We start from the raw sequence: 16175 nt of genomic DNA, 5'->3' as shown, positions 1-16175 counted from the left end.
ACACTGCTGCTATTATGTTGGACTTGGTGGGCTCTCCCAAAATTTGTCAGGCAAAGGATGTGGGAGGGACCTGGGATTGTGTTGACCCGGCAGCCTGGCAGGTACAGGGACATCAGCAGAAAAGGCTGAAGGTAAAATGTGGATGACCAGAAACAGAAGAATGATCTGTGAGCAATCCAAGAACAGTAGAGATGCTTCTGGTCTATCAAGGGAACTGTTTGTGATACATTCCATATAAACTGAGAGAACTTCCAAAGGACCCACAAAAGTTGGGTTCAGAGAGCACCAAGTCAAGATTATGAAGGGCGAAAGGTAAGAAGTTTTCTGGTTCTCTTTCCCTCCCCTCCCATGTCTGGAGGAGTCTGAAACCACAGTAAGCCAGCTCTAGGAGGTGGAGGGAAAACCTGGGCTAGTGGCCAAGAAGAGGGAACCATCTAGTCATAGATACCTCCTGCCCATAGCAAGCCTCACCTGGGGAAGGGAAAAGCCTTAATTTTCAATCAAGATCAGGAGTTTTACCATTACTTAAGAATGGACATTTTTCTTATTAGATAGTCTGACCTATAAGAGACCAGAGAAGTCATGGGACTTGCCCAAATTTTCATTTAGCACCCCCCCCCCCAACAAAATGTAAAGGAGTAGTGGAGACAAAAATAAAATCATTATCAGAACCCATAGTTCTAGCTTACTCAATATGATATTTACGTATGCAAAGTGCTTAGAACAGTACCTGGCATGTAATAAGCACTAAGTAAATAATTAGCTATTAGCTATTATTACTATCTATTATTATTACCTTGCTATTATCATCATTGCTTAGCATGACGACTTATAAGAGCTTAATAAATGTTTTATCAAGTTAAACTGAGTTCATACTACAGGTGATTGAACAATTTAGTAAATCTTTAAGATCTACAGCAAAAAGTAGTGTCCAGAATTTTGGGGGAGGATCTCTCTGGAAATCTATAGCTCATTAAAAAGGATAGAAAAGAGAATACCATAGAGCATCCAAAGGTCTTTTTTTTTTCTTCCTGCCTTAGAGCATAAAACCAGACAAGCTCTGAAATAGGCCTCACATCGTGCGGAGGATCGAAGAAAACCATTTCCATCATGACGAGTCTTAAATTTCAAAAGCAATTTCTTTATCCTGAAAGCTGAAATACTGCTTGAGAGAGAACTAAAGAAAACAAATTACCCATAGAGGATGTGCCAGGGCACATTTGGTGGGCACTATGCGGACAGATATTCCAGGATTTCTCCGGCCTTTGTGGAACACAGGCATAACCCCGGGTCTCTGCAGTTCATCTCCACTCTGTTTTAGAAGGCGGCTTAAATCTTGCATTTTACTGTATACATATTGAAAAGAACTTATTTTCAGGGTCAACTCCTGCATGCTATTTCCAGAGAGTGCCTTCAAGTTAGGAGGCAAAAATCATTGAATTGGATTCTAATTTATTCCCCCAAAAGTAAGAAAGTTGCTGCAGTGTATTTTTTGTAGCATCTAAATTCTATTAAAGGAAAGGATGTTAGATTGAACACCCATACAACCTTTTGAGTTTTTGTTCTTTTGTTTTTGAGGATTTATTTTCTTGCTTCAAAGTTACTTGTCTTCATATCAAATTCCATAAATTTTCTTGATTCACGGTTTATTTCTTTTCATCATGGTCCAAACACTGGTAAGATGATTTTACTGTCAACAATCAGCTACCTCAAAGAAGGGCTAAAGATCTATTAAGGTCTATAGCCCTATTTTAATGCTTCAAACAATTTTTTTTAATTGAATTGTGTGACAGGACTCTGAAAAGTCATGTTTAAAATGAATGTTTTTGTTCGGTAACGTTGCCAATGGATCATTCACAAAATATGAACATGTGAGTCTGCATTTTGATCAGCTTTTGGGATTATTCTGAGCTGACTAGCAAGGAATTTTAAACTATGTTTACTTGATTCTTACCAGACTCTATTCCTACTTAGGGAAAACCAAAAAACATTGACTAACTCGTGAGGCCTGCTGAAGGCAGGAAGTGTCTATGACTAGGTGGCTCCCTCTTCTTGCCTCCAGCCCAACTTTCTCCTTCACCTTCTGGAGCTGGCTTACTGTGGTTTCAGACTCCTCCAGGGATGGGAGGGGATGCAAAGAGGACCAGGAAACTTATCTATGGTCCCCTGTAATCGCAGTTGGTGCTCTCTGAACCCAGCTCTTATGGGCCCTTTGAAAATTCTTTGGTCCTTTGTGGTCCTTTGGAAATTAATTGCTGGGGATCTATTGCATGTGTATACTTTCATATGTATCATGTGTTGCTATACAATAACTTTGTGTATTAGAGCAAGTGGGCACAGCAAACATAACTTTATTAGATACAATGGCCTTTAAGTTGTATCCAAATGTTAACAACTACCTGTGCAAATCCTTTAGTTTTTAATTTTCTATCACTTCTGCTAGAAAGAAATATTTTGGGGCAATTTTTTAACAATTGCTCAAACCATTACATGAAACTAAAGATGAACCCTCAGTTTCTAACAAATGTAACTTTTAAAAATTATAGATATCTTGACTGATTTTTATTGCTATTTGATATTATTTATATTTCTAATAACAAAAGGAACACAAATTTATCATAGAAAATTCAAGAACTATAGAAAAGCAAAAAGGAAAAATTATAGCTCTCATAATCCACATTTAGTGTATTTCCATATACATGCATCTTTTTTTTTGCACTGATATACTATACATACTGCTTTGTTTTTTTCCACTTATGGTTTCCCATTCAAGTATAATATGGTATTATATTCTAAAATTTAGCCAGTTATATGGTGACCATTTTCTTCATTCCAAATAACATGGGGTAAATATCCTCGCACATAAATTCGTTCGAACTCTCATTGTTTCTTTAGGAATTCTAGAAATGGAAACACTGGGTCACGGATATGAACATTTTCAAAGCTTACGATGGGAAGGGTAATTTAGCATGCTTCCTTTGGAATTTTACATTTCTAAAAATAGTGACTCCAATGAAATGACTAGAGTCCTCTGGGTGGTTTTCTTCAGCAGCAACAGTCCCAAGGTTGAACTCACCTGTACCTGCTCAGCCTACTAAGTCCCCGTGTGATGTGTTGATGCTGCCCTCTCTGCTGCAGCGGTAAGCCTGAGCACCAGCCCTTCTGTCTCGTGTGCCAGCCCCGTTGGCAGCCTCTACATCTGCTCCGTCCTCATGCCAGCCAGCACAGGAACCGGAGAGATCAAACAGGTCAGCAACCCAAGGTGACTCCATCCATTTCCACTTGCTTCTCCACTTTTCTGGGCATATGGTCTCCAACGCACTTGTGAAATGTCTCAGTCTGAACGTGAAAGACTGGGTGCCACTAAGGAGTAGCTAAATGCGTTCAAGATGAAACGAGAAAATAATATCAAGCAACACTTCTCCAGTTGCCAAATTCCATTTTCAGAGTCTCTGTTTCATACTTCCCATCAAAAACAAGTTAGGGTTTCAAAGCAAAAGAGAGGAATGACTGATAATTGTGAAAGATGATTTCGTGAAGTTAAGAACCATATTTGACTTTGGGTGATGTTAACCAAGCTGCCGTGTTATACAATTAGTAAGGAAAAATGAAGTAATTGGGGAGGCATCAGCAATAGCCTGTTTAGCCAGCGAGTTGAGGTGACAGTGATCTCCTTCATGGTATTCTTTTGAACCTGGTTAGCAGTCTTTCAAAGGAACACCCATCACTGGGTCATAAAGAACTTGCCCCTAAGAGACTATAAACCCATTTTCAATGAACCCATCATTGAAGGAACCAAGAATTTCAAAACCAAATAAGGTTTTATTCATCTCTTTGGTAGTAGAAAGATTAAAAGCAGAATGTTTATTGGCAAAATAATTTTTTAATCACCCACACACTTTAATTTGCTGTGTAAAATGATTCTTTCTGCTCACAAGTAATAATGTGTTTTGACTTTATTAGGAAAGCAGCTGTAGAAAATTTATTTATACATACATAACAGAATTTTTAAAGTCAAAGGCAGAGACTTAACCTAACTCCTCACTCTGATTTTGTTAAATAAATGCATCAACTTCCACTTCTGCTATGGAGGATTAAGTAGTTTGTACTAACTTTCCTTCAGAGGACAACTAAAAAGAATTTGACCAAAACAATGAGAAATAATTTTTTTCAAAATATCAGAGAGCTAACGAGTGAGAAATTGCTTGATAAAGATCCAAGAGAAGATAGACCTTAAAGAGAGGTGAGTCTGTCATGAAGGTTACTATTGCCCAAGAGGAATTTGCCAAGCAGTGCTTATGACAGCCTCATGAAGTTACAGGATCAAAATTTAGCATCTTGAGTTATGGGGGAAGAAAGGAGACTTATTCTTCATGGCATATCCATATGTATCTTTTGATTTCTTATATTATGCTCAGGTATCACATAAAAAAAAAATATATCTAAAGACTATTAAATCCTCTGCTCTGAACCATTTAGTGAATAAGAATAATAAATCAGGGGCGCCTGGGTGGCGCAGTCGGTTAAGCGTCCGACTTCAGCCAGGTCACGATCTCGCGGTCCGTGAGTTCGAGCCCCGCGTCAGGCTCTGGGCTGATGGCTCAGAGCCTGGAGCCTGTTTCCGATTCTGTGTCTCCCTCTCTCTCTGCCCCTCCCCCGTTCATACTCTGTCTCTCTCTGTCCCAAAAATAAATAAACATTGAAAAAAAAAATTTAGAAAAGAATAATAAATCATGGGGTGACGGGTGGCTCAGTCAGTTGAGCGTCAGACTCTTGATTTCGGCTCAGGTCACAATCTCACAATTTGTGAGTTTGAGCCCCACATTGGGCTCTACACTGACAGTGCAGAGCCTGCTTGGGATTCTCTCTCTTCCTTTCTCTCTGTCCCTTCCTCTTCACTTGCACGCATGCATGCTTTCTTTTTCTCTCAAAATAAACTTTAAAAAAATAATAAATCATATGTTCCTTAAAATCAGTGGGCACATATATATACTTCTAATTTTTCCAAATATAAACATCGGTGTTAAGACTTATAAACATAGTAATAGAATGTACATTTCTATTTCTTCACTCCATTTTCAGGGATCTAGAGATAAGGCTTGGAAAACAATAATCTTTTTGTACCAGAGAATACAAGTCTAAAAATATTAAAAATCTGCTTTTAATGAAGAGTCAAAAAAATGAGGTAATTAAAGGGCTAAGATTTCTGAGCCCGAATGCAATAAAGAATACAAGGCAGTAACTGTAAGAACAAACACAGAAAAGGTTAATAAAGAATATAAATGCCAAGTGCTTTCCATATTCCCTAAAGGCAGAATTGAGGGCACGTTATTGTTTTGATGTAACCCATATCCCTTCACTATCTTGGGGTAAACACTACCCCTCTTCAGCTCTCAAACCATGAGGTTTAGGTGAGACTGACTCCAGCTCGAGGTAGCTGTCTTTCAGAATAGCCCATCCCTCTGGCCAAGGGATTGATGTAGAGATGGGAAGGTAATTAACTTTGCTGCTTAGGGGAATTTAATGCACAGGATGTCTAGAAAAGAAAAAACTGGGGGAAGCTATTTTGCAACTGAGAAAACTGAGATACAATCTTCAGAAACCACTTCCCATTCTATGCTGAGGACTACTGTTTTAATAACTGTTATTGTGTGGAGAGGCGGTATAGTACAGGAGTCAAAAGCACAAACTATAGAGCCAGACTTGGTCTTAATCTCTGCTCTGTTTCATAACTAGCTGTGTGACTGTGGGCAAGTCATTTGAGCTATTTATGACTCAGTTTCCCCATCTATAAATGGGAATAATAGTAGAACCCACTTAGTAAGGTTGAAGTTTAAATGAACTAATACATGAAAAGCACTTAGGATATTGCGTGGCACAGGGTGAGTGCTATATAAATGTTAGCTGTTATTCTTTTTGTTGTAAGGATTAAATAAACTAAGAAATAGAAAGTGTTTAGAACAGTGCCTGACACATAGTAAACTCTGTGTAGTTTACTATATGTCACTATTCACTATTGTGCTGATGTTGGCAGCACATATACTAAAATATTAGTCATTATTAAGACCATTCATTCATTCATCCATTCAACAAATATTTACTCAGTGCCTTTTCTGTGCCAGGCCAATGTCTTCATTCTGGACCAGCAGTATCCAACAGAAATGTAACATGAACTATAAATATAAGCCAAGTATATAATTTAAAAATTTCTGGCAGTCACATTAAAAAAGTAAAAAGAAATTGTTAAACGTATTTTTAATAAAATATTTTATGTAGTCCAATATTCAAAATATTAAATTTCAATGTGTAATCAATATAAAAAATTGAGATACTTCACATCCTTTTGTTTTTTTAAGTCCTTGTAACCTAGTGTGTATTTTGTACGCAGAGCACGTATCAATTCAAACTAACCACATTTTAACTGCTCAACAGTCACATGTGGCTAGTAGTTAACATGCAGCTCTAGACACTGAAGGTTAGGGAAACAAAGGGAATGTTTTCTTTGTCCCCCAACCACCATGCTACTAATTACACTCTTTTTTCCAATTTGCAAAGTCCTTTCACATTCATTATTTCACTTGATAGCAACATACCTGGCTTTGAAGGATAGATTAGATTTTAAGAGGTGGGAAACATTTCCATTCAGAGGAAACAGATGAGTAGAAGCAACAGGACAGGAAAACAAGGGGTCTGTCAGGGAATTGGAAGTCAGGGAGATAAATGTGAGATATATCAGGGAATCCCTCAGTGCCAGACCAGGGAGGCTGGGTATTATTTGTTAGGTGGTAGGGAGGGGAGAAAGTGAAAGCAGTGAGCAGGAAAGAAGCTAGGTTGGATTAAACTGGCAGCTATTTATACCATGAAATGGAGTGACAGGCTAGAGATAGTTCATTAGGAAATCACTGCATTATATCTCATTTAGAAATGATCAAGACAGAAAAAGAGAAAGGAAGAGATAACTCAGCAGAGTCCGGTACTCAGGGGACCCCCATGTTAGTTCCCTTCCTCCTTTGGTGACTGGGGAAGTTTTCAGAAAGATATCCCCCCCAGCCAACTAACAAATATCTGTGCACCTACTATCCACCAAGGACTAGGACAGACCTTGAAGAGATAAAAGGGAACAAGGCAGGTAGGGCTCGTGACCTCTTAGAGCTTATGTTTTCTTGAGAGAGACAAAGACCAATTTTCAGGTAATAAAATAATTTTGCATTGTGTTAAGCACTATGAACAATCATGGAGATGAGGGGCCAGGGAAAGGCACTCAGAAGTGCTGATACAAACTGAGATCTAAGGGATAAAGGCAGCTGATGTGCAAGGCACCAGAAGACCGCTCCAGGTAGAAGGGAAAGCATGTGCAGAGCCTTGGAGGCATAAGAGAACTTGGGGTGCTCAAGAAACTAAAAGTACAATGTTGGTAGCGATAACATCGGTGGGGATTGTAGAAGATAACAGTTTGAAAGACAGAACCAAGTGAACAGGTCCTGATGGGCCTGAGGACCATGAAAAGGAACTGGATTTCATTTTAAGAGCAACAGGAAATCACTAGGAATGAGGATTTTCATTTTAAAATCATTCTTGCTGCAGTGTGGAAAAACTGCTTAAGGCTGACAAAGGTGGAAGCTGGGATTTCAGGTAAGGCGCAAGGAGAGTAGAGCGCGTGAGATGATAATAGCGGGTTAAAAAAGTCCTTGGTACAATTAATGACCCTTTCCAGTATTTTTTGCAAAAATAATCCATGATTGTGCTGCAAAAATCACAAAAGAAGTAAAGGATGTTGTCTTGTTCTGTTGTGCACTTTGGGGGGGGATGCTCCCAAAAAATTCAACATTAAATATTTGTTCTAAATATTAGAACATACTTAAAATCTTAACCCAAACTACTAAATGCAAGATACAATTTTCTCCAAAATGTAATTTTCTGCTTCATTTTAAATGAGATGATAACCTTTTTCCAGATGACACATGGCTTCAGCACTGCGGGCTGGGGGGGGGGGGGGGGGGGAGGTCGGCACAGCCATCAGGACTCCATCTAGAAAGCCAGCGAAGTACCAAAGTCCTTGAGACAGGAATGCGACTGCCACGTTCAAGGAACAGAAAGTCGCCCACTGGCTGGCGCCATCAAGGCACACAGTACATGGTCCATATTTAATCAGTGACCACCTAATAACTTCTTACACATCTGTCGCGTTCACAATGCTTGCGTGCAGTCGCCATCAATAAGAAACAAGAACAGAAAGGTCTCGCGCTACACTATTTCTTTTTTCACGGTTGCCTTAAAAGAGCTAACAATTCCATTCACTTCTGGCGAACCAAGAGCAGAAACACTGGTTTTAAAAAGAATGAATCTAGAGGGTGCCTGTCTGTGCATTCCGAAAACACGACAATAGAGCTCCCTACGGTTTGGTCACCGCCTCAGCCCGAAAGCACTTCCCTCCACACCTTCAAATACCAACACTTCTGGAATATTCTGAGGAACCCCCTCCTGCCAGCAGTTTCTTCAAGCCTTCGCACATAGAGCAGCTTCGCATTCCCGAACCTGGACCCACGGGCCCATCAAGCAACTAGAATATAGTTTTTCTTCACCGTGCGGAGCAAACGAGCTCCTCGAGCTCAAACCCAAAAGGAGACAGGAAAGCGCGCGTTTACGGGTTAAAATCCCAAACATCATTTCCGCTTACCTGACCGGCAGCCCTCGCTCTACCGGAAGTTGCCGGCGTGACGAAGCAAAAAAAAAAAAAAAAAAAAGACGCCAGTCATGGGCGTCCCCCTTCCAGCAGCCAATGGGCTCCGTCCACCTCCCTCCTCCGTCGCCGTTGTGTGCACCCGTGGGCTGTGACGTCCAAGGGCGGGTCGCGGAGGGAGATACCGAGGCCGAGAGGGGCCAAGCCCCTCAGTCGCTACGGAGGCGGGGAACAAGGGGCAAAGATGGTTTACATCTCGAATGGTGAGTCGCAGGGTCCGCGAGGGCGACCGCTGGCCTGCGAGGGCCGACCCGGGTTTCTTCCATCCTCGCCCGCCGGCCCGGCTTTCCCGGAGTCGCCCGGGCCTGCGCCGCGTCAGCCGAGCGTCCCTGAGCCCGCGGGCGGGGGCCGAGGTCCCGGTGGTGACGACGGTGCCGGCTGCCCGGCGCCCTCGCCCAGCTTCTGACTGTGGGTCTCGCGAACGTGGGCTTTCGCGTGTTTAACGAGGCATGACAACAGGGTCGACACCGTCTGCGCAGTGCCTGTGTTTGGGGCGCAGTGATAGCGCTCTTCCCGATCAACCCATTCAGCCTCTGTGCCAGCCCTATTCACGTAGTAGTTTATTGTCCCGTTTAGGGGTGAGGACTGACGCGCAGCAAGGTCCACTAGGTTGCTCAGCATCACAGACGAAGGGAGGCGACTGTCGTCAGGGTCCTTGCTGGTATCTACTAGCCGGTCTTTCTCTAAAACCTGTAAAGAGAACTAGATATATAGGATAAGGGGGCACCTGGGTGGCACAGTCGTTTAAGGTCCGATTCTTGATTTCCATCTCACTGCTCACGAACTGAGAGATCGAGCCCCCATCTCGAGCTCTAGGCTGACAGCGCAGAGCCAGCTTAGGATTCTCTCTCTCTCTGTCTGCACCTCCCCTGCTTGCTCTCTCTTTCTCAAAATAAATAAACTTAAAAATTGGATAGGCTCCCCCCCCCCCGCCCCGCCTCCACCCGCCAGGAGTAGGTGGCTAGTCACACACGCAGTTGTTTTGCCCTAATTCCAAGGGGCACAGGGAGAAGCCCCGCCCCCTGTAGGAACAAAGGTAACTGTTCCTGGAGTAGAGAATCAGAGAAGAGGCTTAATTCAGAGACTCCACAAAGAAAGTGTCTGGAAAGGAAGGACACAAGATCACTGGGTCAGACCGCTGCCAAAAGTGCCCGCCCACCTGTTTGACTCAGGTGGAATCAATGCCTTAGTGCAATCTTAACCAGTAGGATCACTGGAGCTAGGGAGGTCCTTGTTCTATTTGAATCATCCGTCTTCAGAGATGATTAAGGTGTGATGGGGAGAAGTCTGGCTGGGTGCACTTTGCATTTCTTTGCTCTTCAAAATCTCTGCCTCCTCTTCTCCCAATTAAAAATCTTTGAGGGGCACCTGGATGGCTCAGTCTGTTGAGCATCCCACTCTTGATTTGGGCTCTGGGCATGATCTCACAGTTCCTGAGTTAAAACCCCCCACCCCCTAGGCCTCCCCCCTCCCCCAAGCGCAGCACCTGCTTGGGATCCTCTCTCTCTCTCTCTCTCTCTCTCAAGCGCAGCACCTGCTTGGGATCCTCTCTCTCTCTCTCTCTCTCACACACACACACACACACACACAAAATAAATAAGCTTTGGTGTTTATTTACTTTTGAAGGAGAGAGAGACAGAGTGAGAGCAGGAGAGGAGCAGAGAGAGAGGGAGACACAGAATCTGAAGCAGGCTCCAGGCTCCCAGCTGTAAGACAGTGCCCGATGCAGGGATCGAACTCACAAATCGGGAGACCATGACCTGAGCCCAAGTCGGATGCCGGACATTTAACCGACTGAGCCACCCAGGCACCCCTCTAAAATAAATAAACTTAATTTTTTTTCTTTTTTAATCTTTGAAACAAGTAGGTTTATGGACACTAAACAAAAGCATTAAAGTTTCATCTTATTTTGGGCACTTGCAGACTTTGTGTTATATCCTTTGTGGGTAAGGCTGGCAGCTTCTATTTATGCATTATTGAGTAATTCTTTGTAGTGGGTCTTTCTGTGTATGCATTGTCCTATTGGATCCACATAAATAACACAAAGTTCCCTTTAAGTTCTTTTATCTCACTTTTATAGTTGAGAAATGCCAGCTGCATCCAAGCAAGTTATTTCCTTCTGCATATGTTGGGAGGGGAGGTTTCTGCCTTCAGAAACTAGGAGAGAAAGTACCAAACGTGAGGTAGAACATTGCAAAGCGTTCCTTAGAATCACAAAGAGAATTGGTATGTTCTAGTTAAATCTCTTTTAGAAGGACTGAATTTATCAGCACTTTACAGTCAGCAAAACATTTTTCTTACTGTCAAATGACTTCTTTTTCAATAATCCTATATTACTAGCCTGGGAATACTTCTTCTCAGAGAAGGAAAATGTCCCACCAGCCAACGAAGCAGAGCTAGTAAGAGGCAGCCACGCTCTGTCTTGAAGTGTATCCCTTTTTTCTCAATAGCTCCCTTGAGAGCTCAGTTCCAAGTGAATCCCTGAAAGACTGTCAAAGAAAGAGGAATTGTAGACCCTGATTGAGGGGGTGAAAGTGAATATGGGGAAATCCTTGAGCAAATGGAGAGGAGAGGTTGGCAGGTAGTTCTTCTCCTAAAATATTCTGACCTCTTGATTTGCAAGGCTAAAAACCTTAGAGAACTAACTTTTCATGTTGTAGCTTCCATTATTTAAAGTGGTTTGAAAAATAGGTTTGTTTGTGCTTAAGATAAAACTGGAGTCTATAATTAGAATCATCCCGTTACAGAAAAATGTGGTTATTTTAATGAACAAGGCAAATTCTCTTTCATACTTAGAGCACACAAATTCTTTGATGTCTGAAAATTTTAACATAACTGATTCTAAACAATTGTAAGAGTGTGTATAATTTTTTTTTTTATCCAGGAAAGAGACTTTGCAGGTGAAAAGAAATATTTTGAACACATTTAGGAAGATCGAAGTAGTGTAAACATTTTTTATATTCACTCATTCCATTTGTTTCCTCAAAATACTTGAATAAAGAGATTCATGCACCAGTATTCATTCATGCTAGCATTGTCACAACAGCCAGTAGGTGGAAGCAACCCAAGGATGTACGCACGCATGAGCGAAATGTGGTACATACATATGATGCGATATGAATCAGCCTTAAAAAAGAAGGAGATTTTGACACATTTACAACATGGATGAAACTTGAAGACCAAAGCCTACCACCAAAGTCAGAATACTGTATGATTCCTCATAATGAGGTTCCTAGAGCAGTCAAATTCATAGAGACAAAGTAGAATGGTGGTTGCCAGGGACTAGGAGAAGGGAGAAAAGGGGAGTTAGTGTTGAATGGGTACAGAGTTTCAGTTGGGGAAGGTAAAAAAGTTCTGGAGATGGATGATGGTGAACGTTGTACAACAGTGTGAATGTACTTAATGCCATCGAGCTGTACACTTAAAAATGGTTAAAATGGAAAATTGTAAAGCCTATTTTACTGCAATTTAAAAAGAGAAAAAATACTTGAAGTGTCACTCACCAAAATTAAGAACATAGGAAGGCATTTGACGTATTAAAAGTATGACCCCTAGATCATAGAGCTTTATTTCCCTGAACCCTTCCTTAGAAGGATGCACATAGAACAGACCTTTCCTTGTGCTGACCATCTGAACAGTGAACAAGTCGAAAACTGAGTCTCATGTTTCCTAAGTGATTAATTGTAATATATATCTTGTGTCAGGGATTTGTAGCGCTAACTGAAGTTTCTTTTTTCTTGTCTGTAGGACAAGTGTTGGACAGCCGGAGTCAGTCCCCATGGAGATTATCTTTGATAACAGATTTCTTTTGGGGAATAGCTGAGTTCGTGGTTTTGTTGTAAGTGTAATAATTAATAATGTTCTTAATAGCCCCGATATTTCAGTTAACGGAAATACATTGGATGCATTATGTGGAGTATCTTAAACAAGCTGAGCTTTCCTGAAGCAGTTTTTAATTGTAAATTTTTTATTATTATCAGTAGCTCTTCTAAGGGAAATGAAGACTTCTTTGGTGATGAAGCTGCCCCCAAACATCTTACGAGTATGAATCTGATAGTGGAGTTAGTAAAGCTTGACTGTGTCTTAGCCTTAGTGGTAATGATTTCAGTCTGCAGCTCTGGAGCCAGGCCTCCGTATTCTAATGCCAAATGACAGTGCCTCACTTTCTGTCTACTATTCCAGCTGTAATGGATGTGTGCAGCTTTTATTCCATATTGTACAATAAACAAACAAGGGGAATTAGATCTTGATAAAGAAATATCCCAAGGAGTAAAGTTGTTTTTTCAATTGTTAAAATCAATACAGGAGACAAAAACTTAAACTTTACTATAAGTCCAAGCAATTCTTAGTTAAATGCATTTTTCTGGTCTTTCCCATGCTGTTTTGTAAAAATTATTCATCAATTACCAACAAGTCTTACTCATGCTAAGTTTGAATATACGTTTGAATGTCACATAGCAGAGAACTGCAGGGATGCAGAGGTATGACAGATCGCCCCTTCCTTTACTGACTCTAATTCATATTACAATGGGTATTGGGTTGGATGTGATTGTGGAAGGTGGAAAAAACACAGGAAAGACGGCAAAGAAGTTTGAATAGCAGACTGTGATCTTTACACTTAATTGGATTGTAGCTGTGGTGTAGAAAAACAATCTGATGGCTGCATGTAGCATAAGTTTGAAGGGGTTAAAGAAAAAATGGAAGAGGTGGTTCCATAGAAAAATACAATGGGACAGAGGGTCCTTAATTTGCCTACTGCAAAACTTCACTAAAGTCTCTTACAAGCTTCACCTACTCTCTGTTGTTTATTTAAAGTATTGGTTTAGGGGCTCCTGGGTGGCTCCGCCCCTTAAGTGGCTGTCTCTTGGTTTCGGCTCAGGTCATGACCTCATGGTTCGTGATTTCGAGCCCTATGCTAACAGCACAGAGGTTGCTTGAGATTCTCTCGCCTTCCTCTCTGCCCTTCCCCTGCTCATGGTCTCTCTAAATGAATGAATGAATGAATCAATCAATCAATCAATAAGGAAGCAAATAAATAAACCAATTAAAAAAAAAAAAAAACATTGTTTTAACTTAAATTCGTCTCCCTCTACCAATAAAATTCCATCCAAATGGATTCCCAGAAGCCCTGTGTCTCTAGCATACTACCTTGGGCTCCTCCCTCAGCAAGGTACCATCAAGTAGGCTGTTGGCTGGGGAAGTGCAGGGGAAATGAATGTGCAATGCTGTGAAAACAGACTCTGGGACTTGACAGCTGACATAGAGTGGAGGGAGGAAGTTGGGCATGGCTCTCGTTTCAGAGTCACTCCTAGACTCCGTCAAGGAGAGTTATTAGCACATATGAAGGACAGGAATGGTAGCTTTTGCCTGGAACATGGCACAAATGCAGACCTGTGCTCGTGCTAGATGGTGCTGTCCAGCTGGCTTTGAAAAATGTGGGGTTGGAACTAAGTTGGTTTTAGTTATCTTCTCACAGATATAATTGAAACCATGGAAATACATTTTATGTTGAAAGCGGTATTTCTGTTGTTTTCTGCCCCTTGTTTCAGTTTCAAGACTCTGCTTCAGCAAGATGTGAAAAAGAGAAGAGGCTACGGAAACTCCTCTGATTCCAGATATGATGATGGAAGAGGGTAGAGCTTTCTAAGTTGATAATAGATATTTTTACCAGTCTGTAATTTTAATTAAATTAGATATTATGGATAGATAGATATAGTTTGGCTCATGGAAATAAAAGGTTTAAATTCTATTTCACAAGATTAATGCATTACCGTAAATTAAATCAAGTTGCTTCTGATTTCATAACCAGAGTCAATTTGATAAAGCTAAAATGTATATCAAATATCCTCTGGGCAAAGTCTAAATTAGAGGCTGAAACTGATGACCAACATTAAATCTAGAGATTTTCACTGTAGAATCTGGATTTCCACTGCTAAGAAAAACCAGAGAAGATCAAGCAGCACTTCCATGGAGCGGAGTTTCAGTTGGGCATTTATTTACAGGAGACACTGTTCAGGCCATCACAGTCCTTGCTTGACCCACTTCCTCATGTGCATTAAGTGTCTGGTCCCTGTAGGGGTTTGAATTTTCTCAACTCCTGACCTAGTTGGTAATTCCTATTTTAAATAGAGAAGAGGGTCTGTTTGAGTGTTTGAAAGGAACCACTTGATGTCTACTAAACAGTAGAAATTTTTCTTTTAGGCCACCAGGAAACCCTCCCAGAAGAATGGGTCGAATTAATCATCTGCGTGGCCCTAGTCCTCCTCCAATGGCTGGTGGATGAGGAAGGTAACGTGAAATCTGAAATTACTGTGCAGAGATTTCGTTTTGAAAATACCTTCCTAGGGAAGTTTTCTTTAGGAAAACAGAAGTTGCCCAACATTTTGTAATTATTCAGACATCTTATATGGAAAAATATCTCAACCCTTGAAAAATTTGTTGAATTTTATTATCAAAGTGTCTTTTGAAAACAGGTTTAAAAAAAAGATAGTTGGACTTTTTTGTGCAGATCCAAATTAATAACTATTAACTTATTATAATGCTTTCTTTTAGGTAAATGTCTGCTCTAAGAAGCAGACAACTGGACATGCACATTCATAGCAGAAGGAAACCATCAAGAGGTAGAGAACTGACCGTGCTGGACAAGCAAATGAATGTGTATGTCTAAACGAGAATTGCTCTGTGTCCTCACAGACAGATGAGGTCGTGCTGGGAATTCCCTCCCCAGGGATCTGGCATGACTGACATGCAGTTCTATAAATGCACATGTTTGTCTCATTCTTTTTTGTATAGTTTATGAAAGTATTAATATAGTTTTAATAAGTAAATATTTTTAGGTTACAAAATTTGTCATCTTTGTATAATTAAAAAACTCCAAATTTGAAGAAAAATAAAAGGTTGTGTATTCAGTACAACTAGTGTCACCTTTTTAACTTCTGAAATACTATTCGCTGTTAATTTGTTCCCATTTATAAATAAATCACATTGTATTTATTTCAATAGTATGCATACAATTTTATCTCAAAACATATTTGTCCTGTGAATCTTTAATACAAAATATCAGATTTGCTACCGAATATAATTAGGGTATTTATAAAGCCATAACCAACAAACCTGAGCTACATACAAAATGAAGATTGGCTAGGTGGGTTTAATATCATAGGCTTCTGTGCTGTCTTCACAAATTTGAATTCTAAACCATTGCTTAAGATACTGCCTGTTGGCTTTCACCCCCATGAATGCTAGTAACTCTCATATTCTTTCACTAGAATGGAAGCTCTATGAGGTTAGGGATTTTTGTCTTTTTTACCCCAGTGCTTTGAATAGTGATTAAATGTGATAGGCCCTGCAATATTTGTTGGAAAAATGAATAATACAGATAATTCTGCTTTGTGTTCAGCAGTCTTTGAATTTTTTTTTTTTTAACGTTTATTTA

At 40.5% G+C, this 16175-nt stretch overlaps 1 protein-coding gene and 1 long non-coding RNA gene across 2 annotated transcripts in view; one reads left to right on the top strand and one right to left on the bottom strand.

Annotated features, from left to right (window-relative positions):
• LOC123605756 overlaps positions 1 to 8769 on the bottom strand; it is a 66539-nt gene extending 57770 nt beyond the window's left edge. The window contains exon 1 of the long non-coding RNA XR_006715872.1: positions 8678 to 8769. This is a non-coding gene — a long non-coding RNA (uncharacterized LOC123605756). The remainder of the gene's footprint in view (positions 1 to 8677) is intronic.
• A 42-nt stretch (positions 8770 to 8811) lies between these two features.
• Positions 8812 to 15032, top strand: SELENOK (selenoprotein K). Its single transcript, XM_045493217.1, has 4 exons — positions 8812 to 8943; positions 12488 to 12578; positions 14290 to 14373; positions 14942 to 15032. The coding sequence occupies exons 1-4, from the start codon at positions 8925 to 8927 to the stop codon at positions 15030 to 15032; spliced, it is 285 nt and encodes a 94-aa protein (XP_045349173.1). The 5' UTR covers positions 8812 to 8924.
• The last annotated feature ends 1143 nt before the right edge of the window (positions 15033 to 16175 follow it).

This window comes from Leopardus geoffroyi, chromosome A2 (genome assembly GCF_018350155.1).
Source record: "Leopardus geoffroyi isolate Oge1 chromosome A2, O.geoffroyi_Oge1_pat1.0, whole genome shotgun sequence".
Lineage (NCBI taxonomy): Eukaryota > Metazoa > Chordata > Mammalia > Carnivora > Felidae > Leopardus > Leopardus geoffroyi.
Note: the sequence above shows the minus strand (reverse complement) of the source record. Positions and strands in the feature narration are given on the sequence as shown.